At 45.4% G+C, this 23555-nt stretch overlaps 1 protein-coding gene across 1 annotated transcript in view; it reads left to right on the top strand.

Moving 5' to 3' along the window:
• The window catches only part of CCDC18 (coiled-coil domain containing 18), a 190676-nt gene that overhangs the window by 69288 nt on the left and 97833 nt on the right, over positions 1 to 23555 (top strand). Inside the window, exons 10-15 of the mRNA XM_082265867.1 lie at positions 683 to 759; positions 851 to 966; positions 4875 to 5095; positions 8584 to 8694; positions 11122 to 11253; positions 17466 to 17600. Of these exons, the coding sequence (XP_082121993.1) occupies positions 683 to 759; positions 851 to 966; positions 4875 to 5095; positions 8584 to 8694; positions 11122 to 11253; positions 17466 to 17600 (792 nt within the window). The remainder of the gene's footprint in view (positions 1 to 682; positions 760 to 850; positions 967 to 4874; positions 5096 to 8583; positions 8695 to 11121; positions 11254 to 17465; positions 17601 to 23555) is intronic.

Genomic DNA, 23555 nt, shown 5'->3' with positions numbered 1-23555 from the left:
ATGAACCTATAAGGAATATTGTAGGAAGAAAGAAGATGGTGACAGCGCGCCACTGGAGGGGTTTGTTTTTAGGGAAATCCTAATGTGCTAGTATGCGATGAAAAAAATTTTTTTTTTTTTTTTTTTTTTTGTGCAGCAGTGTACTTCACACTCTCAATCAACATTGACTTCTTGTAATGCTTGTGCTACTAACATTAACAAAAAATTAGGAAAATATACCATTTTTATTTGTTTTAAATTAATTTTTTACATTTTTTCAGTTATTTCCTGGTTTCCAGGCCTAGGCAAATTACCTCATACATCCCAGGTGCCTTCAGGAGGGGAGGAGGGGTTTTCTTAGCCAGCCTCCTGCATGCATGCATGAGCTAAGGGCAGAAGGATTCCAGGAAGTGAATGCTATATGAAACCTCTGCCCATACTCATGATGGTCACAGCCAGAAATGCTAGGAGGTATATTTCAAAGTGATTTCTTAGCAAAATAAAGCATAGAGACATTGATGGATGGGGAAGTTTGCTTTAAATAATAAAAATGAATGAAATATTCTTTTTAGTTTGTGGTGCTCAGGTGCAGTGTAGTTCCGCTTTAAAGTTTGCATGTTTATTCCTTCTACAAAGCACTCTCCTTTCCTTTTTTATAAAATGCTGCTTTGTTAAAATTATTTTATGCTTTTGGAATTGGCAGAACGGTCAGGCAAATGTGCCAGGAGATGTAAATACACCCTTTTCCAGTGACAGCAGTCTGCTCATCATGGATCTAAGGTATCGGTATACAGCTTCATGAAGAATAATCTATTTTCTTTTCGTAAAACTGAATTGAGATAAAAACATGTGTCTTTTACCTTCCCTTTAGGGCACAGTTGTCACTCAAAGAAGCAGAAAATCAAGAATTACGAGCCAAACTTGTGAATGTAAATACCTGCTTCCCATTGGACGATGAACCAGTAAAGTTACCATTACAGCAAATCGGTAATGTTTGCACCTAGTTTAACCACTTCTGGACCGGAAGATTTTTCCCCTTAATGACCAGGCCATATTTTGCGATTCGGCACTGCATTAATTTAATGGACAATTGCTTGGTCTTGCAACGCTGTATCCAAATAAAATTGATGTCCTTTTTTCCCCACAAATAGAGCTTTCTTTTGGTGGTATTTGATCACGTGTGCGATTTTTATTGTTTGCCCGCTGCCGAGTGGGGGCGGGAGCGCGCCCTCGCCCCCTAGCTGCAGGCGCGTGACTAACGTAGGTCTATCTCGGTTTGCACTGGAGGGCCACACTGCCGCAGTAAAAAGGCGGCGGGCGGTCTGGAAGAGGTTAAAATAAATGATAGAATCCATTAAATTACTGTAAGCAGAGCTGTCAGGATATACTTTATATTTATTCTCTAATATGCAGCACATTATTAATTTTATTATTATCTTTATTCTTGATTGATCACAAAGTCTTGAAGATACTGGTTTGTATGTTGTTTTTTACTGAGACTAGACCAGGAACCAAGTGCACAAGCTGGTCAAGTACTGTGGGAGTATCAGAAAGGCGACAGATAGTAGATGATCTTTTACAGGTGAATGACAAAGGAGGCACAGGGGTTGATATTCTAAAACTGGAGAGTGCAAAATCTGGTGCAGCTGTGCATGGTAGCCAATCCGCTTCTAACTTCAGATTGTTCAATTCAAATTTGACAAAAAAACCTGGAAGCTAATTGGTTTCTATGCAGAGCTGCATCAGATTTTGCACTCTCCAGTTTTAGTAAATCAACCCCACAGAATAGATAATTATGGTAGGTGTAAAGAGAGCGTGAAAGCAGAGAGTCGATGTTATTCAGGTAAAAGAGAAGGTGGAGAGAAAAAAATCACTTTTTCTGGGGAGAATTGGGAGAATGAAAGAGAAGGCACAGAGTGAATGATTTTGTGTGAGGAAAATGGGAGAAGGCAGAGAGAAAAATGTATTGTGTAGAGGAAAAAAGAAGGCAGAGAGATGATCTTGTGCAGGGTAATGAAGAAGGCAGAGATTAGTTAATTGTGGGTGGGGGAAAAGCGAGCTGGCAGAAAATAGATATAATAATCCTTATTACAAACATTTATACAGCACCAACCGTTTTTAACACCTTTTCTACCTGGGTGCATCTTTAAATGACAGCCCTATATTTACCCAGTGCTGTGTTTAAATGGCACTAGATAAATAGCAATCGGCAGACATGGGAGTAAGTCACACATGTGCAAGTCACAAGTCTTAAGGCCCATACACACGTACCGATTGTCGGCCGAAAATGTTCGGCCGCCGAACGATTGGCCGATTTTCGGCTTGTTAGTATGATGCTTCCGACAGCGCACTTTCGGCCGAACAGAATCTGTCGTGCAAGCATTAAAATTTTTGTATGCCGATTGTTCGCCAGTCAGTACAGATTTCGGCCGACAGACAGCAGATTTGCAAGACTGGGCATGCTCAGAAAAGAAAAAAGACAAGGAAAGTTAACCATCACATAACATCACTTCTGCAGTCGGCTGTTGTTGGCCGACAAAATTCGTGTGCAGTCTTTTGCAGTTTTCAACAGACACGACAGCCCTGGACAAAAGACGGCCGATCGTTCGGCCGACGATCGGTACGTGTGTAAGGGGCTTTAACCTTCAAGTCTCAAGCAAGTCCCAAGTTACTGAGGCGAAAAGCAAGCAAGTCAAGTCGAGTCCCTGCTAGAAGTCAAGCAAGTCAATTCATTTATTTTGGTCAAGTCACAAATCAAGTCAAAATACTGATCTACCCCAATGTTCACCTTTAAATCAGTTAAAAGTCAGTGGTCAGGAAAGGTTTTGTTTTATTTTCAACATTAATAAAACTGCTTAGTGCTTTTTTCTTGGCATATTAACCACTTAAGCCCCGGAGGATTTGGCTGCTAAAGGACCAGGGGTTTTTTTGCGCTTTTTTACTGCATGACTTTAACGGACAATTGCGCGGTCGTGCGACGCTGTACCTAAACGAATTTGACGCCCTTTTTTTCCCACAAACAGAGCTTTCTTTTGGTGGTATTTGATCACCTGTGCGATTTTTTGATCACGCGCTATAAACAAAAAAAGAGCGTAAATTTTGCAAAAATAACAATATTTTTCACATTTTTTTATATGAAATTCCCCAAAAAAAAAAGTAAAAATCAAAATTTTTTAACATTTTTCGGCCAATTTGTTTTATGCTACATATGTTTGGTAAAAAAAATCGCAAAAAGCGTATTTTGATTGGTTTGCGCAAAAGTTATCACGTTTACTAACAAAGGGAAAGATTTTTGTCATTTTTGTTTTTTTTTTTTTTAACGCGTAATGGCGGCGATCTGCGATTTTTTTTTCGGTACTGCGACATTGCGGCGGACAGATCGGACCCTTGACTGACATTTTTGACACTTTTGGGGTTACCAGTGACATTACTGCAGTAATCAGTGCTATACATATGCACTGTTACTGCAAAAATGACACTGGCAGGGAAGGGGTTAACTTTATTGGACAGGGAGGGGTTAAGTGTGTCCTAGGGGCGTGATTCTAACTGTGTAGGGACATTCCTATTGGTGTAAAAGCAAAGATCAACCGTTCTACATAGTAGAACGGTCAGATCTTCACTTTTACACAGGGAGAACTGACAGGCAGCTTGTTTACACAAGCTGCTCTGTCTTTCTCCCTTCACAGGAGCGATCGCAGTGTGACTGGCGGACATCGAGTCCGCCGGTCACACGCACTGACTTGCCTGTGAACGAGCCGCGGCGGGCGCGCGCCCGCCCGCGATAGGCTCGCAAGTCAGTGACAGGCGAGTGACGTACCGATACGTCACTCTGCCTGGCCGGGGCTGACCGCCGCAGTATATAGTCGTGCGGCGGTCGGCAACCGGTTAAAGAAACACTTTGAATGCCCAAACAGCTCAAAATCCTTCGTACGGTCATGTTTCAACACCACAGTCACTAAAAACATGTTAAGTATTTCCATTGTTAAACAGCCAGTGTCCTAAAAATCAGAACACACTGAGGGGTTTTAAGTGACTGTGTTGTCAGAACCATAACAGGCACATTAATTTTGCTTTAACACACCTTGAGAAAATGCAAATATTTAATAACTTAAAAAAGTCATTTCGAGTCATATGTTTTAAGTCAAAGTCAAGTCGAGTCTTTTATTCATTTTAGTCGAGCAAGTCTCAAGTCCTCAAACTGGTGACTTAAGTCTGACTTAAGTCAAGTCATGTGACTCAAGTCCCCCACCTCTGGCAATCGGCAGCTGATCCACCCAGTAAATGGCTCAGTACACTGAGACACTGTACCGAGCCAATCCAAGGAGCTGGGTACCATGTGATTACTGTGATTGGTCATGTAAAGTGTTGATCCTTTCCCTTCCCCTTACAGGAGAATAGTAGATCAAATGCTATCTTCATTCTGTCTTTCTGTCACCTGTATAGCAGTCTTTTCAACTTACCTTTTCAAGCATATCTGAACATTAACTCCTTTATCTTCACCCTGCCAGTGTATGTGACCTGTACCTTAACCCTTTCATTTCCTCCTTCCTCTGTGTATGGCCTGTATATTATTGTATCCCATGCACATTTACAAAGCTCCATGTTTAATCCACCCAATACCAGCATGTTTGTTCATTCCCAAACAATTGTGGGAATAAATTAGATCAATTTGGGGTGTCTACTTTCCATAGACATGGAAGGAAATTCAGGGGTTTTCGTACTGTCTTGGCATTTTTTATTTTAACAGAAAGTAGGGAAAAAACGTTTTTTGCTTTTTCAAACTTTTTGGTACTTTTTTTCCTATTTTTTATAGTAAAAAATAAAAAAATATGTTTTTATTCCAGTTTATTTATTTTTTTATCCCTTTAACCTAAAAAGGTTTCTGTTTTTGACAGAGGCAGAAAAATACCTGCAGTTAGAGACATCTATAGAACAGTTACAGATGGAGAAGGAGAAACTGTCAGAAAATGTGAAAGAGTTGCAGAGGAAGCTTGGTAAAGCCCAGACTGAAATCACCAATACTAAACTTTCGATGGCTCAGAGAACTAGTCAGTTTCAGCTCATACAGGGAGAGCTGCTGGAGAAAGCATCAAAGTCAACAAAGCTAGAACAGGAAGTAAGTGTTCATTCTATGCACGGTTTTCTGTTTACGAAGCTATTGTTGAAGTAGTTTTGTATATTAAAGCAAAACTTACAGATGTAGTCAAACACATTTTAAACGTATTACAAATACATATACAGTGGGTACGAAAAGTATTCAGACCCCCTTAAATTTTTCACTCTTTGTTATATTGCAGCCTTTTGCTAAAATCATTTAAGTTCATTCTTCTTCCTCATGTACACATAGCACCCCATACTGACAGAAAAACACAGAATTGTTGACATTGTTGCAGATTTATTAAAAAAGAAAAACTGAAATATCACATGGTCCTAAGTATTCAGACCCTTTGCTGTGGCACTCATATATTTAACTCAGGTGCTTTCCATTTCTTCTGATCATCCTTGAGATGGTTCTACACCTTCATTTGAGTCCAGCTGTGTTTGATTATACTGATTGGACTTGATTAGGAAAGCCACACACCTGTCTATATAAGACCTTCCAGATCACAATGCATGTCAGAGCAAATGAGAATCATGAGGTCAAAGGAACTGCCTGAAGAGCTCAGAGACAGAATTGTGGCAAGGCACAGATCTGGCCAAGGTTACAAAAAGATTTCTGCTGCACTTAAGGTTCCTAAGAGCACAGTGGCCTCTTCCAATCCTCAAATGGAAGACGTTTGGGACGACCAGAACCCTTCCTAGAGCTGGCCGTCCGGCCAAACTGAGCTATCGGGGGAGAAGAGCCTTGGTGAGAGAGGTAAAGAAGAACCCAAAGATCACTGTGGCTGAGCTCCAGAGATGCAGTCAGGAGATGGGAGAAAGTTGTAGAAAGTCAACCATCACTGCAGCCCTCCACCAGTCGGGGCTTTATGGCAGAGTGGCCCGACGGAAGCCTCTCCTCAGTGTAAGACACATGAAAGCCTGCATGGAGTTTGCTAAAAAAACACCTGAAGGACTCCAAGATGGTGAGAAATAAGATTCTCTGGTCTGATGAGACCAAAATAGAACTTTTTGGCCTTAATTCTAAGCGGTATGTGTGGAGAAAACCAGGCACTGCTCATCACCTGTCCAATACAGTCCCAACAGTGAAGCATGGTGGTGGCAGCATCATGCTGTGGGGGTGTTTTTCAGCTGCAGGGACAGGACGACTGGTTGCAATCGAGGGAAAGATGAATGCGGCCAAGTACAGGGATATCCTGGACAAAAACCTTCTCCAGAGTGCTCTGGACCTCAGACTGGGCCGAAGGTTTACCTTCCAACAAGACAATGACCCTAAGCACACAGCTAAAATAACGAAGGAGTGGCTTCACAACAACTCCGTGACTGTTCTTGAATGGCCCAGCCAGAGCCCTGACTTAAACCCAATTGAGCATCTCTGGAGAGACCTAAAAATGGCTGTCCACCAATGTTTACCATCCAACCTGACAGAATTGGAGAGGAATTGCAAGGAGGAATGGCAGAGGGTCCCCAAATCGGGGTGTGAAAGACTTGTTGCATCTTTCCCAAAAAGACTCTGTATTAGATCAAAAGGGGGCTTCTACTAAATACTGAGCAAAGGGTCTGAATACTTAGGACCATGTGATATTTCAGTTTTTCTTTTTTAATAAATCTGCAACAATGTCAACAATTCTGTGTTTTTCTGTCAGTATGGGGTGCTATGTGTACATTCATGAGGAAGAAGAATGAACTTAAATGATTTTAGCAAATGGCTGCAATATAACAAAGAGTGAAAAATTTAACGGGGTCTGAATACTTTTCGTACCCACTGTATGCAAGAGAAATTAATGTATTTCAATGAGCCTAGTTTACACCATAAAACAGTGCTTTAATGTTTGCTTAAAAAAACATACATCTTGCTGCATTTTTTCCACACATAAACGTACTAAAACACACGTGAATGCACTACAAAAAAAAAAAGGGAAACCTCAAAATATGCATGTAGTGCAGAAGTGCACACTGAACACGGGGATTGTGGTTTTAAAAGGGTCTAATAATCACGATCCATTTTTATTTTTGCCTTTTTTTTTTTTTTCTTGTCTTTTCTTGTTTTGTACACTGTAAAGCGGAGTTCCACCCTAAAAACTATTTTTGCACGTCCGCTAGCTTCGATGAACCTGAAAAAGAATTGGATAATTACAATTTTTTTTTTTTGTTTCACTTACCTTGTTTTTAATGAAAATATACTTACCTTCCTTCCTCCCTCTGCGGCCTCGGCCCACGACGTCACTTCCTCCTTGCATTGACTCCTGGGAGATGAGCGCCCTTGAGCCCAGGAGTCAATGCGCCTGCACCGGAGTAACTCGTCATTTCCAGTGCAGATGCGTCATTCCCTGCTGAACAGCGTCTGGGCATGCACAGAAGCTGTTCAAGGATGATGACGCGCCTGCACCGGAAGTGACGAGCAGGGAATTCTGGGACTCCGACGTCACCGAGAGGACACGAAGAGGACGCTCCGGCTTCAGCTGCCCACACCTGAGATGGCAGCGCTGGACAAGACATTTTCAAGGTAAGTATTTCTTTCTTGCTTAAATGCACTAGCCCTGACTGTCCCGGGGGTATTTTTAGCTTAAAAATGTGTTTTTTAGCCCGGAACTCCGCTTTATACTGTATCATATTTCTATATTGTGCTAATACATGTAAAAATATTTAACAAACAAGTACAATATTTGGCCACAGCATACACTTTAATATATATTTTTTTTACATCAACATTGTAATAGGAATACAAACAATAGTTATTTTTGACAGTCCAAATTAGCTTAAAGCAGAACTTCACACATCTAAGCACCAGAAACCAAAGACGCTGTTTAATTTTTATTATTCAAAGCAAACTCTCCTATCCATCCCATGTCTCCATGCTTTATTTGACTGAGAAATCACTTTGAAAAACACTCCCTATCAATTCTGGCCATGACCATCTTGGGTAAGGGCAGAGGATTTATGTAGCATTTACTTCCTGGAATCCACCTGCCTTAGCTCAGGCATGCAGGCCGGACAGTGTGCTTAGTTGAGAAAGCCCCTCCTGAAGACTCCTGGGATGTATGACCTCATTTGCCTAGGCATAAAAACCAGGAAGTAACTGAAGAAATATTAAAAAAAAGTTTAAAACAAGTAAATGGGATATACTTTCCTATCTATTTACTGATGCTAGCAGTATAAGGATTAAAAATAGCCAATGTTGACTAAGAGGGTGAAGTTCCGCTTTAATTGAAAAAAATCTCCTTTCATGTTGTGAGTGATTGTGTATATGGGATTGTATGGTTGGGTTTTCAATTTTTTTTTTTTTTTTGGTTGAACCCGATGGACTTGTGTCTTTTTTCAACCTTACTAACTATGTTACACTGTGATGCATTTTTGAGGTCCAAAGACCTCAAGATTACACAGGCATTGCTTCAAGTCCAGTCAAAATTGTGGCAAAATCGTGCAACTTTAGGTCGCAGAAGTGTGAAGGGGGCCTTAATAATACGGTAGTATTGCTATTCTCTCTTTAAAATATGTTTGCAGATGACAAAGAAATCACAGAAGATTGCCTCTCTGCAAAAACTGTTGGAAGAAAGGTCTCAGGCTTACTCAGCTACTGCAGCTAGGAATGCAGAGATGGAGGATGAACTGACGGTAATTCTATTGAAAAATGCATTTTGGCAAAATGTTATCTCTAGTACAGGCATGTCCAACCTGCGGCCCGAGGGCCGCATGCGGCCCAGAACCACAGGCAATGCAGCCCACTGCCCCCTGAGAATTATTTTTTTTTTTGCTGAGGAGGAAGGAAGTCGAGTCGGGGGGATGGCTACAGCGGCTTCCAACTAACTGTAGGCAGAGGCTGCCTCGGAGCCTCTGTCAATGATAGACAGCACATTGGTGACGTCGATCATAGGAGCCGGTCCAGGAGGCAGGACTTCATATGACAGCGGTCGCCGGGTAAGCTGGAGATCCCTGCTCTGTGTAATCCAGCAGCTCTCCTCTCTCTTTATTGCAGACTGCATTGGATGGGCATGCACTTGTGAGGCTGCATTGGATGGGCACTGATCAGGCTGCATTGGATGGGCATGCACTTGTGAGGCTGCATTGGATGGGCACTGATCAGGCTGCATTGGATGGGCACGCACTGGTGAAGCTGCATTGGATGGGCACGCACTGGTGAGGCTTCATTGGATGGGTATTGGTGAGGCTGCTTTGGATGGGCACTGATCAGGCTGCATTGGATGGGCATGCACTGGTGGGGCTGCATTGGATGGGTACTGATCAGGCTGCATTGGGTGGGCATGCACTGGTGAGGCTGCATTGGATGGGCACTGATCAGGCTGCATTGGATGGGCATGCACTGGTGAGGCTGCACTGGATGGGCACTGTGTAGGATGCATTGGATAGGCACGCACTAGGCTGTAAGTGCTGTGCGATCTCCCATCTGCCACGGGAGACTTAGGATGTCTGCAGTCAGTGACAGAGCCGATGCTTCCTGTATAGTTCCAGCTCTGTCACAGGCGGAGTGATATGAAATGCACTCTGCCTTTGACAGGAGCCATACAGGAAGCAGTGGCTCTACTCTCTACTGCAGCCGCTGCTTCCTCCAGCAGTACCCAATGTCATGACCAGCAGTAACCACACCAGCAGTAACCGCCAGCAGTCTGCAAAATATATAGAAAAGGTATGTGCATTAGCGTGTGTAAATTGTTGCAATATGTTTTTTAATAACTAGTTGTGTTTTGTCATAATATGTCATGTCCTTGTTCATATATGTATGAAGGATATGACATTTTCTGGCTGCCTAAGTCATATGTGCTAGGGGTGCAACTAGCCCATAGCACATAACTGTAAATACCCCAGCATGTGCATTGTTTCTGACTCCTACACCATCACCAATTCAAATCACCGAAGTGGTCATGGTGGTTAGAGTGTTCCTTTAATATCCTTTAATTAGTGGGGGGGGGGGGGGGGGGCGTTTTAGTACTTGTATAACTTAACTGTAGTATATATTTTATATGCGGCCCGAGAAAATTTCTCTACACTCAATGTGGCCCAGAGAAGCAAAAATGTTGGACACCCATGCTCTAGTAGAAAATAGTAATTTCATTTTCTAAGAAATTATAAAAAAGGAAGCAAGGGCATTGGAGAAGACTAAAGTAAAGATCAATTGAAGTGACAGAAATAAATATTTAGTTAGACAGTGTGCTAACAATCTCCATTTTAAAAGACTTTCCTTTTACAGTGGTTGTGCAGTGTGTTGAAATAAGACCACATAGTCCAATAAGGACTGTGGCATTCAATAATTTAACAATCCCGGTCAGACACAGCCTCTCTTCCTCAACACTACAAGCTTGTGTGTGGACACGTGGTGAAGCATTTGGATTCTATTTATGCCAACATAAAACAGTGGAGTTGGATGAGCAGGAAACACCTTTCTACTCTTGGGTAAAAAAGTGTTTTCTAAAGGTATTTTCAGGGTAAAAAAAAGGAAACCGCTACAAACCATAACACGCAGAGGTTAAGGACTATAAAGAAGAATTTAAACCGGCTTCACATGTGCGGAGTGTTGTGGTGCCATTTATATCAAATGGTAATCCCAAAACACTAAAGCAACACACCTTCAACACATCTGCGGTGCAGTGCATGATAATGTGCTAAAGTGCGTTATGGCGCACTACATTGGCAAAAACGACACAGAAGTAATTTTAGGTTTGTGGTAGTTTGTTGGCAGCCCATTCACATGAATAAGCTGCCCTAACACAATGCATGTTAATGTGTTAATGCACATCCTTGCATGCATGTGTTAATGCACTGCATCGAAAGGCACAGTTGGTGGGGGGGGCTGACACTGGTAAGCTGCAAATTGTTAAAATTGAGGATTTTTTTTTTTTTTCCTAGCAACAAAAATGTTATGCAAAATGATTTTGTAACTACTACGAATCACTGCTACAGAATCATGTTAAAAAATGGAAAACTAGCATCTTAGGTACAATGCTTGTACATACTGTTTGCTGGGCTGCAGTTTCTTACTGCCTTTTAACATCAGAATTTCACAAAAACATTTATATTTTTTTTCAGGAATTGAAAGCTCAGATAGTTCACTTGGAAGAAAACCTAAGCAAGGAGCATCGAGAACTTCTCTTGGCATTTGAAAAGTCTAAAACTATTCATCAAGAACAACAGAGTGAACTCTTGAAGCAAATAGAGCATGTAAGATGAATATTTACTTTATAACCAAGGCTTATTTGCTAAAACAAGTGATCAAGTCCCATGGAGAGTACAATGGCGAGGGAAAATATTTCCCAACTTAATTTAAGTAATTACTTCTTCATAAAGGTCATCCCCAGATGTGGCTTAGTCTATTTAAAAAATGCTCTTGTGTGCATTTATTCTCAGAACCCCCTAAATTAGTATTAACATTTTTTCCATTACAATGGTTTAATGCATGATTTACTGTTTGACAACTCTTTACCATCATAGTGAGTTTACCATTACCTGCAGGAGTCCCCCCTGCTCTATGTGTATTACTGGTTGGGAATCTATGATGGATACAAGATAATTCAGTGCTACAAACTCCTCCATTTTGCATCTAAAATACAAAACAAAATCCAAAAAAATTAATTTGGGTAATAGGAAGAGTCAGAAAATTTTATTTCAAGTCTTGCTGCCTTAGTGTTCATTTTAGGGGATTTCCAGAAAAGCTGTAATCCTATTTTATGCATAACTCTTGATCTTCTGTAACATCCAGAACAAACTGCTAGAATTAAAATATAACTGGCCTTTCATGTTGCTGAACCTTCTGCTGACCTGGTAGGAATAGTTGTCTTTCAAACCCCTCTTCCCTGTCCTCATAAAAACCGTTGTGGTGTTTCTTTTTTTTTTTTTTTTATGAGGAATTTAGTGTGTCAGACCCCATTTATTACTGCTTGGCCTAACTAGGACCAGTGCAGTATATTTTCCTGCAATAATCCTAAACTGAAATTATCAAGATGGGATGTTTGAAGGGAGAGCAAAGAAATGTCAATCTTATTTTGAAAGTGCATCTACCCTTGAAAGCTGATCTAAAGTCTAGATGCAGCTGTATACATTTCTTGAAGTCTTGATATCGGCCTCCTGTTTTCCCTTGCCCTGCATTACTCAGACAAGGAGTGGAAAGAGCAGAACCAGGAGCCTGTCAGTCATTGCTGCATACACATGTGGTAAGTAGAGTATAGAGTGTGTGGGTGACCCTATCAGTGCTAGAATTGTCCAGTCAGAAGGTGTGGACTGTGTTTTGCCATTTGGCATGGGTGCCTTGAGCATAAAACATGCTGCACAGAATCAAAAGTCTTTGTTAAACACAGCACCTCACATTTACAGTACCTGGAAAAAGTATTCATACCCCTTGACATTTCCCACATGTCATGTTACAACCAAAAACATAAATGTGTTTTATTGGGATTTTATGTAATAGACCAACACAAAGTGACACACAATTGTGAAGTGGAAGTAAAATAATAAATGGTTTGCAAATTTTTTTACAAATATGTGAAAAGTGTGGCATGCATTTGGCCCCCCTGAAACAATACTTTGTAAAACCACCTTTCGTTGCAATTACAGCTGTGAGTCTTTTTGGATATGTCTCTACCAGCTTTTCAAATCTAGAGAGTGAAATGTTTGCCCATTCTTTGCAAAATAGCTCAAGCTCTGTTAGATTGGATGGAGAGCGTCTGTGAACAGCAATTTTCAAGTCTTGCCACAGATTCTCAATTGGATTCAGGTCTGGACTTTTACTGGGCCGTTCTAACAGGAATATGCTTTGATCTAAACAGAGGCGGACTGAGAACCCTCAGGGCCCCCGGGCAAAATAAATCAAGGGCCCCTTCCAGGCCCCACCCATGTTCCGCCTCCAGACACACCCTTGCCACGCCTCCATCCACACCCACGCCCCACCTCCAGCCACACCCACAATAAAACAACACAACATAGCTCTCTGATATCTAGGCCAAGTTGTCTCCTCTGACCTTAATTACAGTTGCTGGCTGGCAGGCTGTGGTCTTGCTGGATACTGCTGGCAGGTTGTGAGCCTGTGGCTGGCACTGGCAGGCTGTGGCTTGCTGGCTGTGGCTGGCTCTGGCAGGCTTTCTGGCTGGCAGGCTGTGACTTGCTGGCTGGGCGCTGGCAGGCTGTGGGCCTGTGGCTTGCTGGCTGTGGGCATGTAGATGGCACTGGCAGGCTTGCTGGCTGGCAGGCTGTGGCTTGCTTGCTGGCTGGCTGGCAGGCTTTGGCTTGCTGACTGTGGGCCTGTGGCTGGCACTGGCAGGCTGACTGGCTGTCAGGCTGTGGCTTGCTGGCTGTCAGGCTGTGGCTTGCTGGCTGTGGGCCTTTGGCTGTCACTGGCAGGCTTGCTGGCTGGCTGTGGGCCTGTGGCTGGCACTGGCAGGCTGACTGGCTGGCAGGCTGTGGCTTACTGGCTGCCAGGTTGTGGCTTGCTGGCTGTGAGCCTGTGACTGGCACTGGCAGGCTTGCTGGCTGGCTAGCAGGCTGTGGCTTGCTGGCTGGCTGTGGCTTACTGGCTGTGGGCCTGTGGCTGGCACTGGCAGGCTTTCTGGCTGGCTGTGGGCCTGTGGCTGTCACTGGCAGGCTTGCTGGCTGGCTGTGGGCCTATGGCTTGCTGGCTGTGGGCCTGTGGCTGGCACTGGCAGGCTTTCTGGCTGGCTGTGGGCCTGTGGCTGTCACTGGCAGGCTTGCTGGCTGGCTGTGGGCCTATGGCTTGCTGGCTGTGGGCCTGTGGCTGGCACTGGCAGGCTGACTGGCTGTCAGGCTGTGGCTTGCTGGCTGGCAGGTTGTGGCTTGCTGGCTGTGGGCCTGTGGCTGGCTAGCAGGCTGTGGCTTGCTGGCTGGCTGTGGTTTACTGGCTGTGGGCCTGTGGCTGGCACTGGCAGGCTTTCTGGCTGGCTGTGGGCCTGTGGCTGGCACTGGCAGGCTTGCTGGCTGGCTAGCAGGCTGTGGCTTGCTGGCTGTCTGGCAGGCTGTGGCTTGCTGGCTGTGGGCCTGTGGCTGGCACTGGCAGGCTTTCTGGCTGGCTGTGGGCCTATGGCTTGCTGGCTGTGGGCCTGTGGCTGGCACTGGCAGGCTTACTGGCTGGCAGGCTGTGGCCAGGGGCGGACTGAGTGGTCGGGCACTTTGGACGTGGTCCGAGGGCCTGGCCGAAAGCTGGGGCCCGTCGCCCAGTACAAAATTAACTCACCCGGCGATACGTAGTGGGAGGAGGGGAGGGGCCCGGCGGCCGGTGCTGCTTCAGTGTGAGGAGGGGCCCAGGCTAGCACTGGATTTCCATGGTGTCCTTTGTGCGGGGGCGTGTCGGCGTCGCATACTGACGATCCCTGGCGGTTTCTGTTTGATTGTGAGTAGTTCTTGTAACATATGGCCTCTATGTGAAATCCAGCTCAACTCAATGGTCTCTCCTGTGAGGAATAATGTGTACATACATTTGCAATATCCCACACAATTTTAATAAAAATATATGAAAAATACTGTATTTTCTGGCGTATAAGACTACTTTTGAACCTCAAAAAAAATCCCCCAAAAATGGGAGGTCGCCTTCTACGTCGAGTATAATACCTCTGAGGTAACCTAAGTATAAGTATTACCGGTAGATCATGTAATAGGGGGGTTGTCTTATACGCCCAGTCGTCTTATACGCCGGAAAATACGGTATATGATTCATATACAGTATTTTTAATAAAATTGTGTGGGATAATGCAAATGCACACATTATTCCTCAGAGGAGAGACCATTGAGTTGAGCTGGATTTCACATAAAGGCCATATGTTACAAGAACTACTCACAAATCAAACAGAAACAGGGGATCTGAGGAAGAGGGAACTCCTTTGCAAATTGCAAGGCCAAGGCATCAACAACTAATCTAGCTCCACTCAACGGCCTCTCCTCTGAGGGATAATGTGTACATTTGCATTATCCCACACAATTTTAATAAAAATATACGAATCATATATTTTTATTAAAATTGTGTGGGATAATGTAAATGTACACATCATTCCTCACAGGAGAGACCATTGAGTGGAGCTGGAGTTCAGGCCACAAGAACTACTCACAATAAAACAGAATGAAACCGCCGCCAGGGATCGATGGATGAATGGCTTGAAGAAGACAATCGCTGGAATCCACTGAAGTTCTGTACTGGATCATCGAATGTATCACACCCTATGGAGGCGGGGCATGTCGACGTCACGTAAGTATGCGACGCTGACACGCCCCCGCACACAGGACACCATCACCAATGGAAATCCAGCGCTAGCCTGGGCCCCTCCTCCTCTCACTGAAGCAGCAACAGCCACCGGGCCCCTCCCCACCTCACACAGAAGAAGCAGCGCCGCCGCCGGGCCCCTCCCCAGCTCCCCTCTAAACACTGAATCAGCGCCGGGCCCCTCCCACTACTTATCGCCGGGTGAGTTAATTTTATAGTGGGTGGCGGGCCCCCTTGTCCGAAGTGACCGACCGCTCCTGGATCTAAACCATTCCATTGTAGCTCTTGCTGTATGTTTAGGGTTGTTGTCCTGCTGGAAGGTGAACCTCCACCCCAGTCTCAAGTCTTTTGCAGACTCTTCACAGGTTTTCTTCTATAATTTCCCTGTATTTGGCTACCTCCATCTTCCCATCAACTCTGACCAGCTTCCCTGTCCCTGCTGAAGAAAAGCATCTCCACAACATGATGCTGCCACCACCATGTTTCACGGTGGTAATGGGGTATTCAGGGTGATGTGCAGTGTCAGTTTTCCGCCACACATAGCATTTAGCTTTTAGGCCAAAAAGTACAATTTTTGTTTCATCTGACCAGAGCACCTTCTTCCACGTTTGGGCCTCTTGCACACTGCAGCTTGAAAAAGCTCAGTACAGCTTTTCTTTTACTGATATAAAATACAGCTGAATAATTTTATTGTGCCTATGCACACAGACGCTTAAACATGCGCAAATACATAAAAAAATAAATCTGAAAAAGTAGATGCTCAAACAGGAAAATCATGTGCAAGAGGCCTTGCTGTGTCCTGCACATGGCTTCTCGCAAACTGCAAACGGACTTCTTACGGCTTTCTTTCAACGATGTCTTTCTTTTGGCCACTCTTCCATAAAGGCCAGATTTGTGGAGTTCACGATTAATAGTTGTCCTGTGGACAGATTCTCCCACCTGAGCAGTGGATCTCTGCAGCTTCTCCAGAGTTACCGTGGGCCTCTTGGCTGCTTCTCTGATTTAGGGTCCTTTTACACAGGCTTTCTGCCCGGCAGACTCAGTTATGCTCAGCGGGGGATCGATCCCCACTGAGCAGGCGGATGACAGGTCCATCTTTACTCTCTGTGCTGAGAGGGACCTGTCAGAGCCCTGCTCTCCTCTATGGTAGATCGGATGAAAAGGACCGCCTGTCTGTTTTCATCCAATCCTCCAGACAGATGGAAAATAGGGTTTCCATCTGTCTGGATTTCACAGACAGGATCGGATCGGAAACCAGTGGGTGTCAGCGAACATGTCACCGCTGACATCCGCCGCTCCAAAGGGACGCATGGATCATCCGATCAGGCCCGTCTAAAAAACTGACAGGTGGACCTGATCGGAAAACCTGTGTGAAAGGGGCCTAATGCTCTCCTTGCCCGGCCTGTCAGTTTAGGTGGACGGCCGTGTCTTGGTAGGTTTGCAGTTGTGCCAAACTCTATTTTCAGATGATGAATTGAACAGGGCTCTGTGACCTCTTCAAAGATTGGGATTTTTTTTTTTTTTTTTTATAACCTAACCATGCTTTAAAATTTTCCACAATTTTATCCCTGACCTGTCTGGTGTGTTCCTTGACCTTCATGATGATGATTGTTCACTAAGGTTCTCTAACAAACCTCTGAGGGCTTCACAGAAAAGCTGTATTTATGCTGAGATTAAATTACACACAGGTGGACCCTATTTACTAATTAGGTGACTTCTGAAGGCAGTTGGTTCCACTAGATTTTAGTTAGGGATATTCAAGTAAAGGGGCTGAATACAAATGCACCCCACACCTTTTTAGATATTCATTTGTAAAAAAAATTGAAAACCATTTATCATTTTTCTTCCACTTCACAATTATGTGCCACTTTGTGTTGGTCTATCACAGAAAATCCTAATAAAATACATTTATGTTTTTGGTTGTAACTTGACAAAATGTTGAAAATTTTAATGGATATGAATACTTTTTCAAGGCATTGTATCTGTTTATGACTGCTTGTGTTGATTTAAGCATTATTTTTTAGAATGGTTACCAGCCCAGTGGTATATCGAACTTGTGTGTGGTCTTATCTGTGCTGTATTGGATAGCAATGGATTTATTAATGTGCCTATAATTTTATATTGGCCTTATCTATTGTTTCTTTACTATGCTCATTCATTGTATATCTTGCAGCTCCAGTGTCAGCAGGAGATGAAGAATCTTCAAATAACAGAGCAAAATTATACTAATAAAGTGTTACAAGAAGACACTGTAGCAAAGCAGCAGCAGATATTATCTCTGGAAAACCTATTAGTGGAAACCAGAAAGGTATTATGTTATTTTTCACACTGTCTTGACCTAAAATAAAAATTATATTGTTTGAATTGATTAAAAGGAACATTCCAGACTAACTTAGGAATTGCATGCAAGGGGAGTTTTGCAAGCATGTTATGGCCGGACTTTTATTTGCCTTTTTGGGTACAGCTGGTCAGCCTTTTGTGTTAAATCCTTGAGCAGACTAGTCAGAAATTAACTGTATGCCCCAGATTGATCTATATTCTGTCAGACGTCTTACATGTAATGTGATGTAGTTCTAAGATAGGGAAGGTACCCAGCACAAGACAACTGGCAGGAAGCTTGAGTTCCAGCTCAAACATTCCTAATTTAGCTTTATGATCATTAAAGGGTAACTCCATTTCTCTTTCGTTCATTAACGGACACAGCTCTCCATTATTCAGAACAATAGGGTTATGTTGCCCCCTACAGGAGTAGGACACTAGGCAGAAAAAAGTCTGGCTACACCTATGGGCAGTCCTAGGTGGTATACATTTCCCTCTCTGATATAGGCCTTCAGTTTTTTTTTCTTCCTATTCAGGAATCTCTGGTCCTGGCACTTTTTATTTTTACTGGCATTTTCTCCTGTTCAATCTACAGTCAACTGCCGGACTGGGTGACGGGCTGGATATCTAGATCCAGTGGTCCCCCCAGTCTGGCCAGCGAGCACGTGCAGACCAGAGCTCATCACTGGGTCAGCCACGACAGGCCCCATCCATCCTGGACCGTGCCGGCCAGTGAGTTAATCTTCTTGTGGGGACACATATGACTGGTGTCTATAGTCCGTGCCGCATTTTTACCCTGGCCGACAGCCCCCCACTTCAGTGGCGAGGAGATTCTGTCTTGGGAGTGCTACCCGCACACACGCTGGATTGGTAAGTACTGTAGATGCCCCCTTCCCTCCTTTCCTGGACAGTGTGGGGCACGGTACTCCCTGGGGTGGTCAGTCCATCTGGGGTTTTCCTCCCACCTCCCTCCCTGGTGAGGCGGTGAACTGACATTTCTACATGCCCAAGTGTCTGCTTCCCCCTGACCTAGGTACCTAGCGGCACACTGTCCCCCCTCTACCCCCTGGGTTTTTTACTGGGGGGGGGGGGTGTCTTTTGGGCTCGCTTACCTCTGCTGGAAAGCCTGAGGAGCGGGTGACCTGCCGTCCGGGCTCCACGCAGCTGGACCCTCTGGTAATTTAGACCGTGGCCTACTGTCCAGGCACTGTGTGCGACGGCATCAGTGAAGGCAGCTGAAGGCGCCACTTTCCTTTCCCTAGGAGGATTCTGCCTGCATGACTACCCGCGTCACAGCGGGCGGCCCCCCTTAAGGAGGCTTTTTTTTTTTTTTTTTTTTTTTGCGCCCTCCTCTGCGGGCCTTCTTGTGGAGGTATCAGCGGTCACCCCCCTTTTTTTTTTTGCAGGGTTTAGTCGGTGGCCCCCTTCGTGGACCCTCATTCGGCACCCCCTGTGCGGGACCACAGTCAGCGCCTCCCCCCCCCCCCCCCCCTCTGTGTTTTTGTGTTTTCCTCTAGCGCCCTCTGCCCTCCCCTGCCTCATCTGTCATCAGATCCTGAATCTGACTCTATCACTGTGGACGTGGCCCACCCTGCGGTGTTGAAGCCACACTCCCTGACCTGTCAGATAGGATGATTCCTCCACAGCTGTGGCTGCGCTCGAGAGGTGCTGGTAGACGCACTGATTACATTAGTGCGGGAGACTTTGCAAATGGAGGATGCAGCTGAGGCGACTGCTGAGATGGCTGTCCTATTTTGGCACTCACAAGCCGTCTCACATGGCAAAAGTGTTTCCTTATCTATCCTATTTTAGCAAATTTGTCTATAAAAAATGGGAGCGTCCAAAACGCCCCTTTGTGGTTCCTAAACACTTTGCTGTGAGGTACCCCTTTGGGGAGTCACTCCTCAAAAAGTAGACTGTTCTACCAGGGGTGGACCCCCTTGTCTCCAGGTTAATCAAGGTAACCATGATTCCAGTATAGGAATCCTCGGCTTTTAAAGATCTGGCTGACAGGAAGGTGAAGTCTGTGGCCCGCAATATGTTCATTATTGCTGGCTCAGCGCTTAGGCCAGTCCTGGCCATTGCCCTGGTGTCACAAACACTAAGTGAGTGGGCTAAGCTTTTGGGCCATGACCTAGAGCAGGGGTCAGGAACTTTTTTGGCTGAGAGAGCCACGAACACCACATATTTTCAAATGTAATTCCGTGAGAGCCATACACTATATTTCAGGGTCGGGATCCTTTATCGCAGTGACGAATTGCAAAAAATGGCCTGGTCATTAAGGGGGTAAAACCTTCCAGGGCTGAAGTGGTTAAAGGAGCTGAAATATTAAAGTTGACTTCCCCTGTTCACACTAATGCGAGTTGCAGGGCATGACAATGGAAAGGAGAAATACCCTTAGCGCAAACAGAAAGTGGATGTGTAACCCATATGTGCCAAAATGTCAATGTCTGGGGAAATGTTATTAAAAAATTCCACAGTATATACTGCTGCAGGCCTGCAGCACTTCTTCAGTGAGGGTATTGGGAGCCTCTGTAAACTGTGAATAAAAGATAAAAAAGAAGGTGCAGGCTAGCCTATAATTTTTTGCTTTCTGTGCTTCCCTGTCTAAACTTCGTAATTGCAAATACTCTTTCTGAAAGAGTATTTGCAATTACTTGAGACCAGGGATGCACAGAACGCAAAATATTTACACTGACAAGTCTGACTGACTGACCTGTCGCTTCAGGACCTCCCTCGGCTCTACGCTGAGCCCACGCTGCCGCCTGGAGAAGAGGGAGGTGGCCGGTGGTGGGTGGAGTATATTTAGTAGCGGAGGAGGAATTTGACCATTGCCCTCGCTCTCCCGCTGTCACGTGACCTCACTGGTTGCTAGACGCCAAGCGGCATACTAGCAACCAGTGTGGCCGCAGCACGCAGGCATGGACTCGACTTGGGGCTAATAATGATATACTCATAGCAGGAGACCCTATTTGTCTGCGAGCCAGATGCAGCCATCAAAAGAGCCACGTCTGGCTCGCGAGCCATAGGTTCCCTACCCTTGACCTAGAGGGTGAACAGGTACCCCCTGCCTTTGCTGAGTTGGTGGACCAGTCTGTCCAGGGGCTGCAGTTTGTCTGTGATGCCTCTTTGGACACGGCTCCCCTGATTTCTAAGCTATCCTGTTTCAGTGGTGCTTAGGCGTGTATTGTGGCTTAAGTGTTGGTCTGCAGACCAGACTTCTAAAAAAAAAAAAAAAAAAGCTCTGACTGATTTACCCTTTCAAGGCGATAGCCACTTCTTTGGGGCTACCCTGGATGACATCATTAAGAGTTTCACAGGGAGGAATAGTACCTTTCCTCCACAGTCTGGGAAAGGGAAAGGACCTTGTCGCAGACTTACAAGAGTTTTTCTCTGCTGACAAGGGTTCAAAACCTTTCAAGTCCCCCTTCGGGAGGTTCCAAGCAGCCCTGGTCTGGCAAGCCGAAAGCGGCATTCTCGAGACCCAAAGACAGGCTCCTTCAGCAGGCTGATACGCCCTCACCCATGCCTGGGTCGGGAGGGGATGTCTTTGCTGGTTTCCGGGCCCGTGGAACTCCTTGGTAAACGACAAAAGGGTCCACAAAGTCATACTGTCCAGTTACAAGATATTTTAGTTTTTGTCCTGTGGAACGGTTCTTCCCTTCCAACGTGCGTCTGTCCCCGGACCAATTGCAAGCTCTTTTTGGGGTGGTGTAAGACCCGTTGCTTCAGGGTGTGACTGTCCCAGTTGCGGTACCGGAACGTTTTTAGGGTTTTTATTCAAACCTGTTCACAGCCCCAAAGCAGGAGGGCAAGTTGTGTCCAATTCTGGACCTTAAGGCCCTGAATTGCTTTGTGCATGTGCAGAAGTTCAGAATGGAATCTATTCGCACGGTGGTGGCATCCCTTCATCAGGGAGACTTTCTTGCTTCTATCGACAAGGATGCTTGCCTGCACATTCCAATATGTGCCCCACACCAGCGCTTCCTCAGTTTTGCCGTAGGAGAGGAGCATTATCAGTTTGTGGCGTTACCCTTTGGTCTCGCCTCCACTCCTCGGGTCTTCACAAAAGTGTTTGCCCCCGTTCTGGCATTGCTACATCAGCAGGGGATTGTGGTACTGGGCTACCTGGACGACCTCCTCTTGTGAGCGGTTCCCTCTGCTGCATTGATGGACGATGTATAGATCACTTTACAGACACTGAAAGAGTTTGGTTGGCTTCTAAACTTCCAGAAGTCTGCTCTGATTCCATCCAGAAAATTAGATTATCTGGGTGTGACTCTGAATTCCGCTCTAGCCAGAGTGTTCCTTCCTCTGGACAAACTCCAGAAGTTGCATGCTGTGATTCATCTACTGCTGTCCAGTAGGTGGTCTTCCTTCCAGACTTTCATGCCGGTGCTGAGCCTGATGGTATCTGCCTTCAAGGCGGTTCCATTTGCCCAGTTCCATATTAGGTCCCTTCAAAGGGAGACCCTAGTGAAATGGGACAAGTGTCAGAGGTCTATGGACAATTCGATTCGGCTGAGCCGGGAAACCAGGGGGTCCCTGGTCTGGTGGCTCCGCTCTTCGTCGGGGCAAATCCTTTCTCCCCTTGTATTGGGCAGTGATCACCACAGATGCCAGTCTGTTCGGTGGGGAGGTGTCCTGGGACTGAACTCCGCTCAGGGTTCTTGGATGCTGGAGGACCCTAGAAAACCGATCAATGTCTTGGAACTTCAGGCAATCAGGTTGTGCCTGGATCACTAATCGGATTAATTTCAAGGGCTCCCGGTATGGACCAAGATGGAAAATGCCATGACTGTGACCTATGTCAATCCCCAGGGCTAAACAAAGAGTGTGTTAGCAGCCCTGGAAGTAGCTGGCATCCTCCGATCAGCAGAACGCTTTGTTCTGGCCCTTTCCACCGTACACATTCCAGGAGTGGAAAACTGGCAGGCGGAGTACCTCGGTAAACAGGTGTTGAACCAAGGGAAGTGGTCCCTTCTCCCGGACGGGTTTCATTAGATATGTCTCCAGTGGGGCACCTCTAAGGTGGATCTGTTGGCATCCCAGCTCAACAGAAAGGTTCAGAGGTTTGTGGCAAGGTCTCAGGATCCTCTTGCGGACGCCACAGACACTCTGGTGGCACCGTGGGGCCAGTATTGTCTGATCTACCCCTTTCCTCCTCTCAGGCTTCTGCAGTGGCTTTTGTGCAGGATTGAGGTCGAAGGGATTCTGGTCATTCTGGTGGCCCCGGACTGGCCTCGCTGAACTTGGTAAGCTGACCTGGTATGGCTGGTCACCAACGTCCCTTGGAGACTGCCTCTTAGGGAGGATCCACTGTGCCAAGGGCTGATCTTCTATCCTGCTTTACAATCGCTGGCTTTGAAGGCCTGGCTGTTGAAAGCCAGGTGCTGAAGGATAGAGGTTTTCCTGGGTCAGTGATTCCAACACTGCAGAAGGCTAGGAAGTCTACCTCTAGAAAGATCCACCATTATAGGTGGAAAGTGTACTTTTCATGGTGTGAGCCGATTGGAGTTCACCCTCGTTCTTTTTCGGTAGCTTAGATTTTGACCTTCCTTTAATGAGATGTCGAGCAGAACTTGGCCTTAATTTCCATTAAGGGCCAGGTGTTGGCCTTGGCGGTCTTCTTTCAGCAACCCCTGGCCACGCACTCTCTGGTTCATACTTTTATTCAAGGGGTTCAACATCTGACTCCACCTGTGCGTCCTCCAATACCGCCGTGGGATCTGAACTTGGTTCTTTGAGTTTTCCAGAAGCCTTCCTTATAAAATATTCAGGAGATTCCCCTGCTTACGCTGTCCCAAAAGGTGGCCTTTTTGGTTGCTATCACCTCTGCGCACAGTGTATCGGAGCTGGCAGCGTTATGTTGTCGTACCCCCTACTTGGTGGGCCACAAAGATAAGGTGGTTCTTCGCTAATGTCCGTCGTTCCTTCCAAAGGT

This window comes from Pelophylax lessonae (genome assembly GCF_965119305.1).
Source record: "Pelophylax lessonae genome assembly, chromosome: 8".
Lineage (NCBI taxonomy): Eukaryota > Metazoa > Chordata > Amphibia > Anura > Ranidae > Pelophylax > Pelophylax lessonae.
The sequence above is the reverse complement of the archived record's forward strand: the minus strand, read 5'-3'. Positions and strand labels throughout refer to the sequence as shown.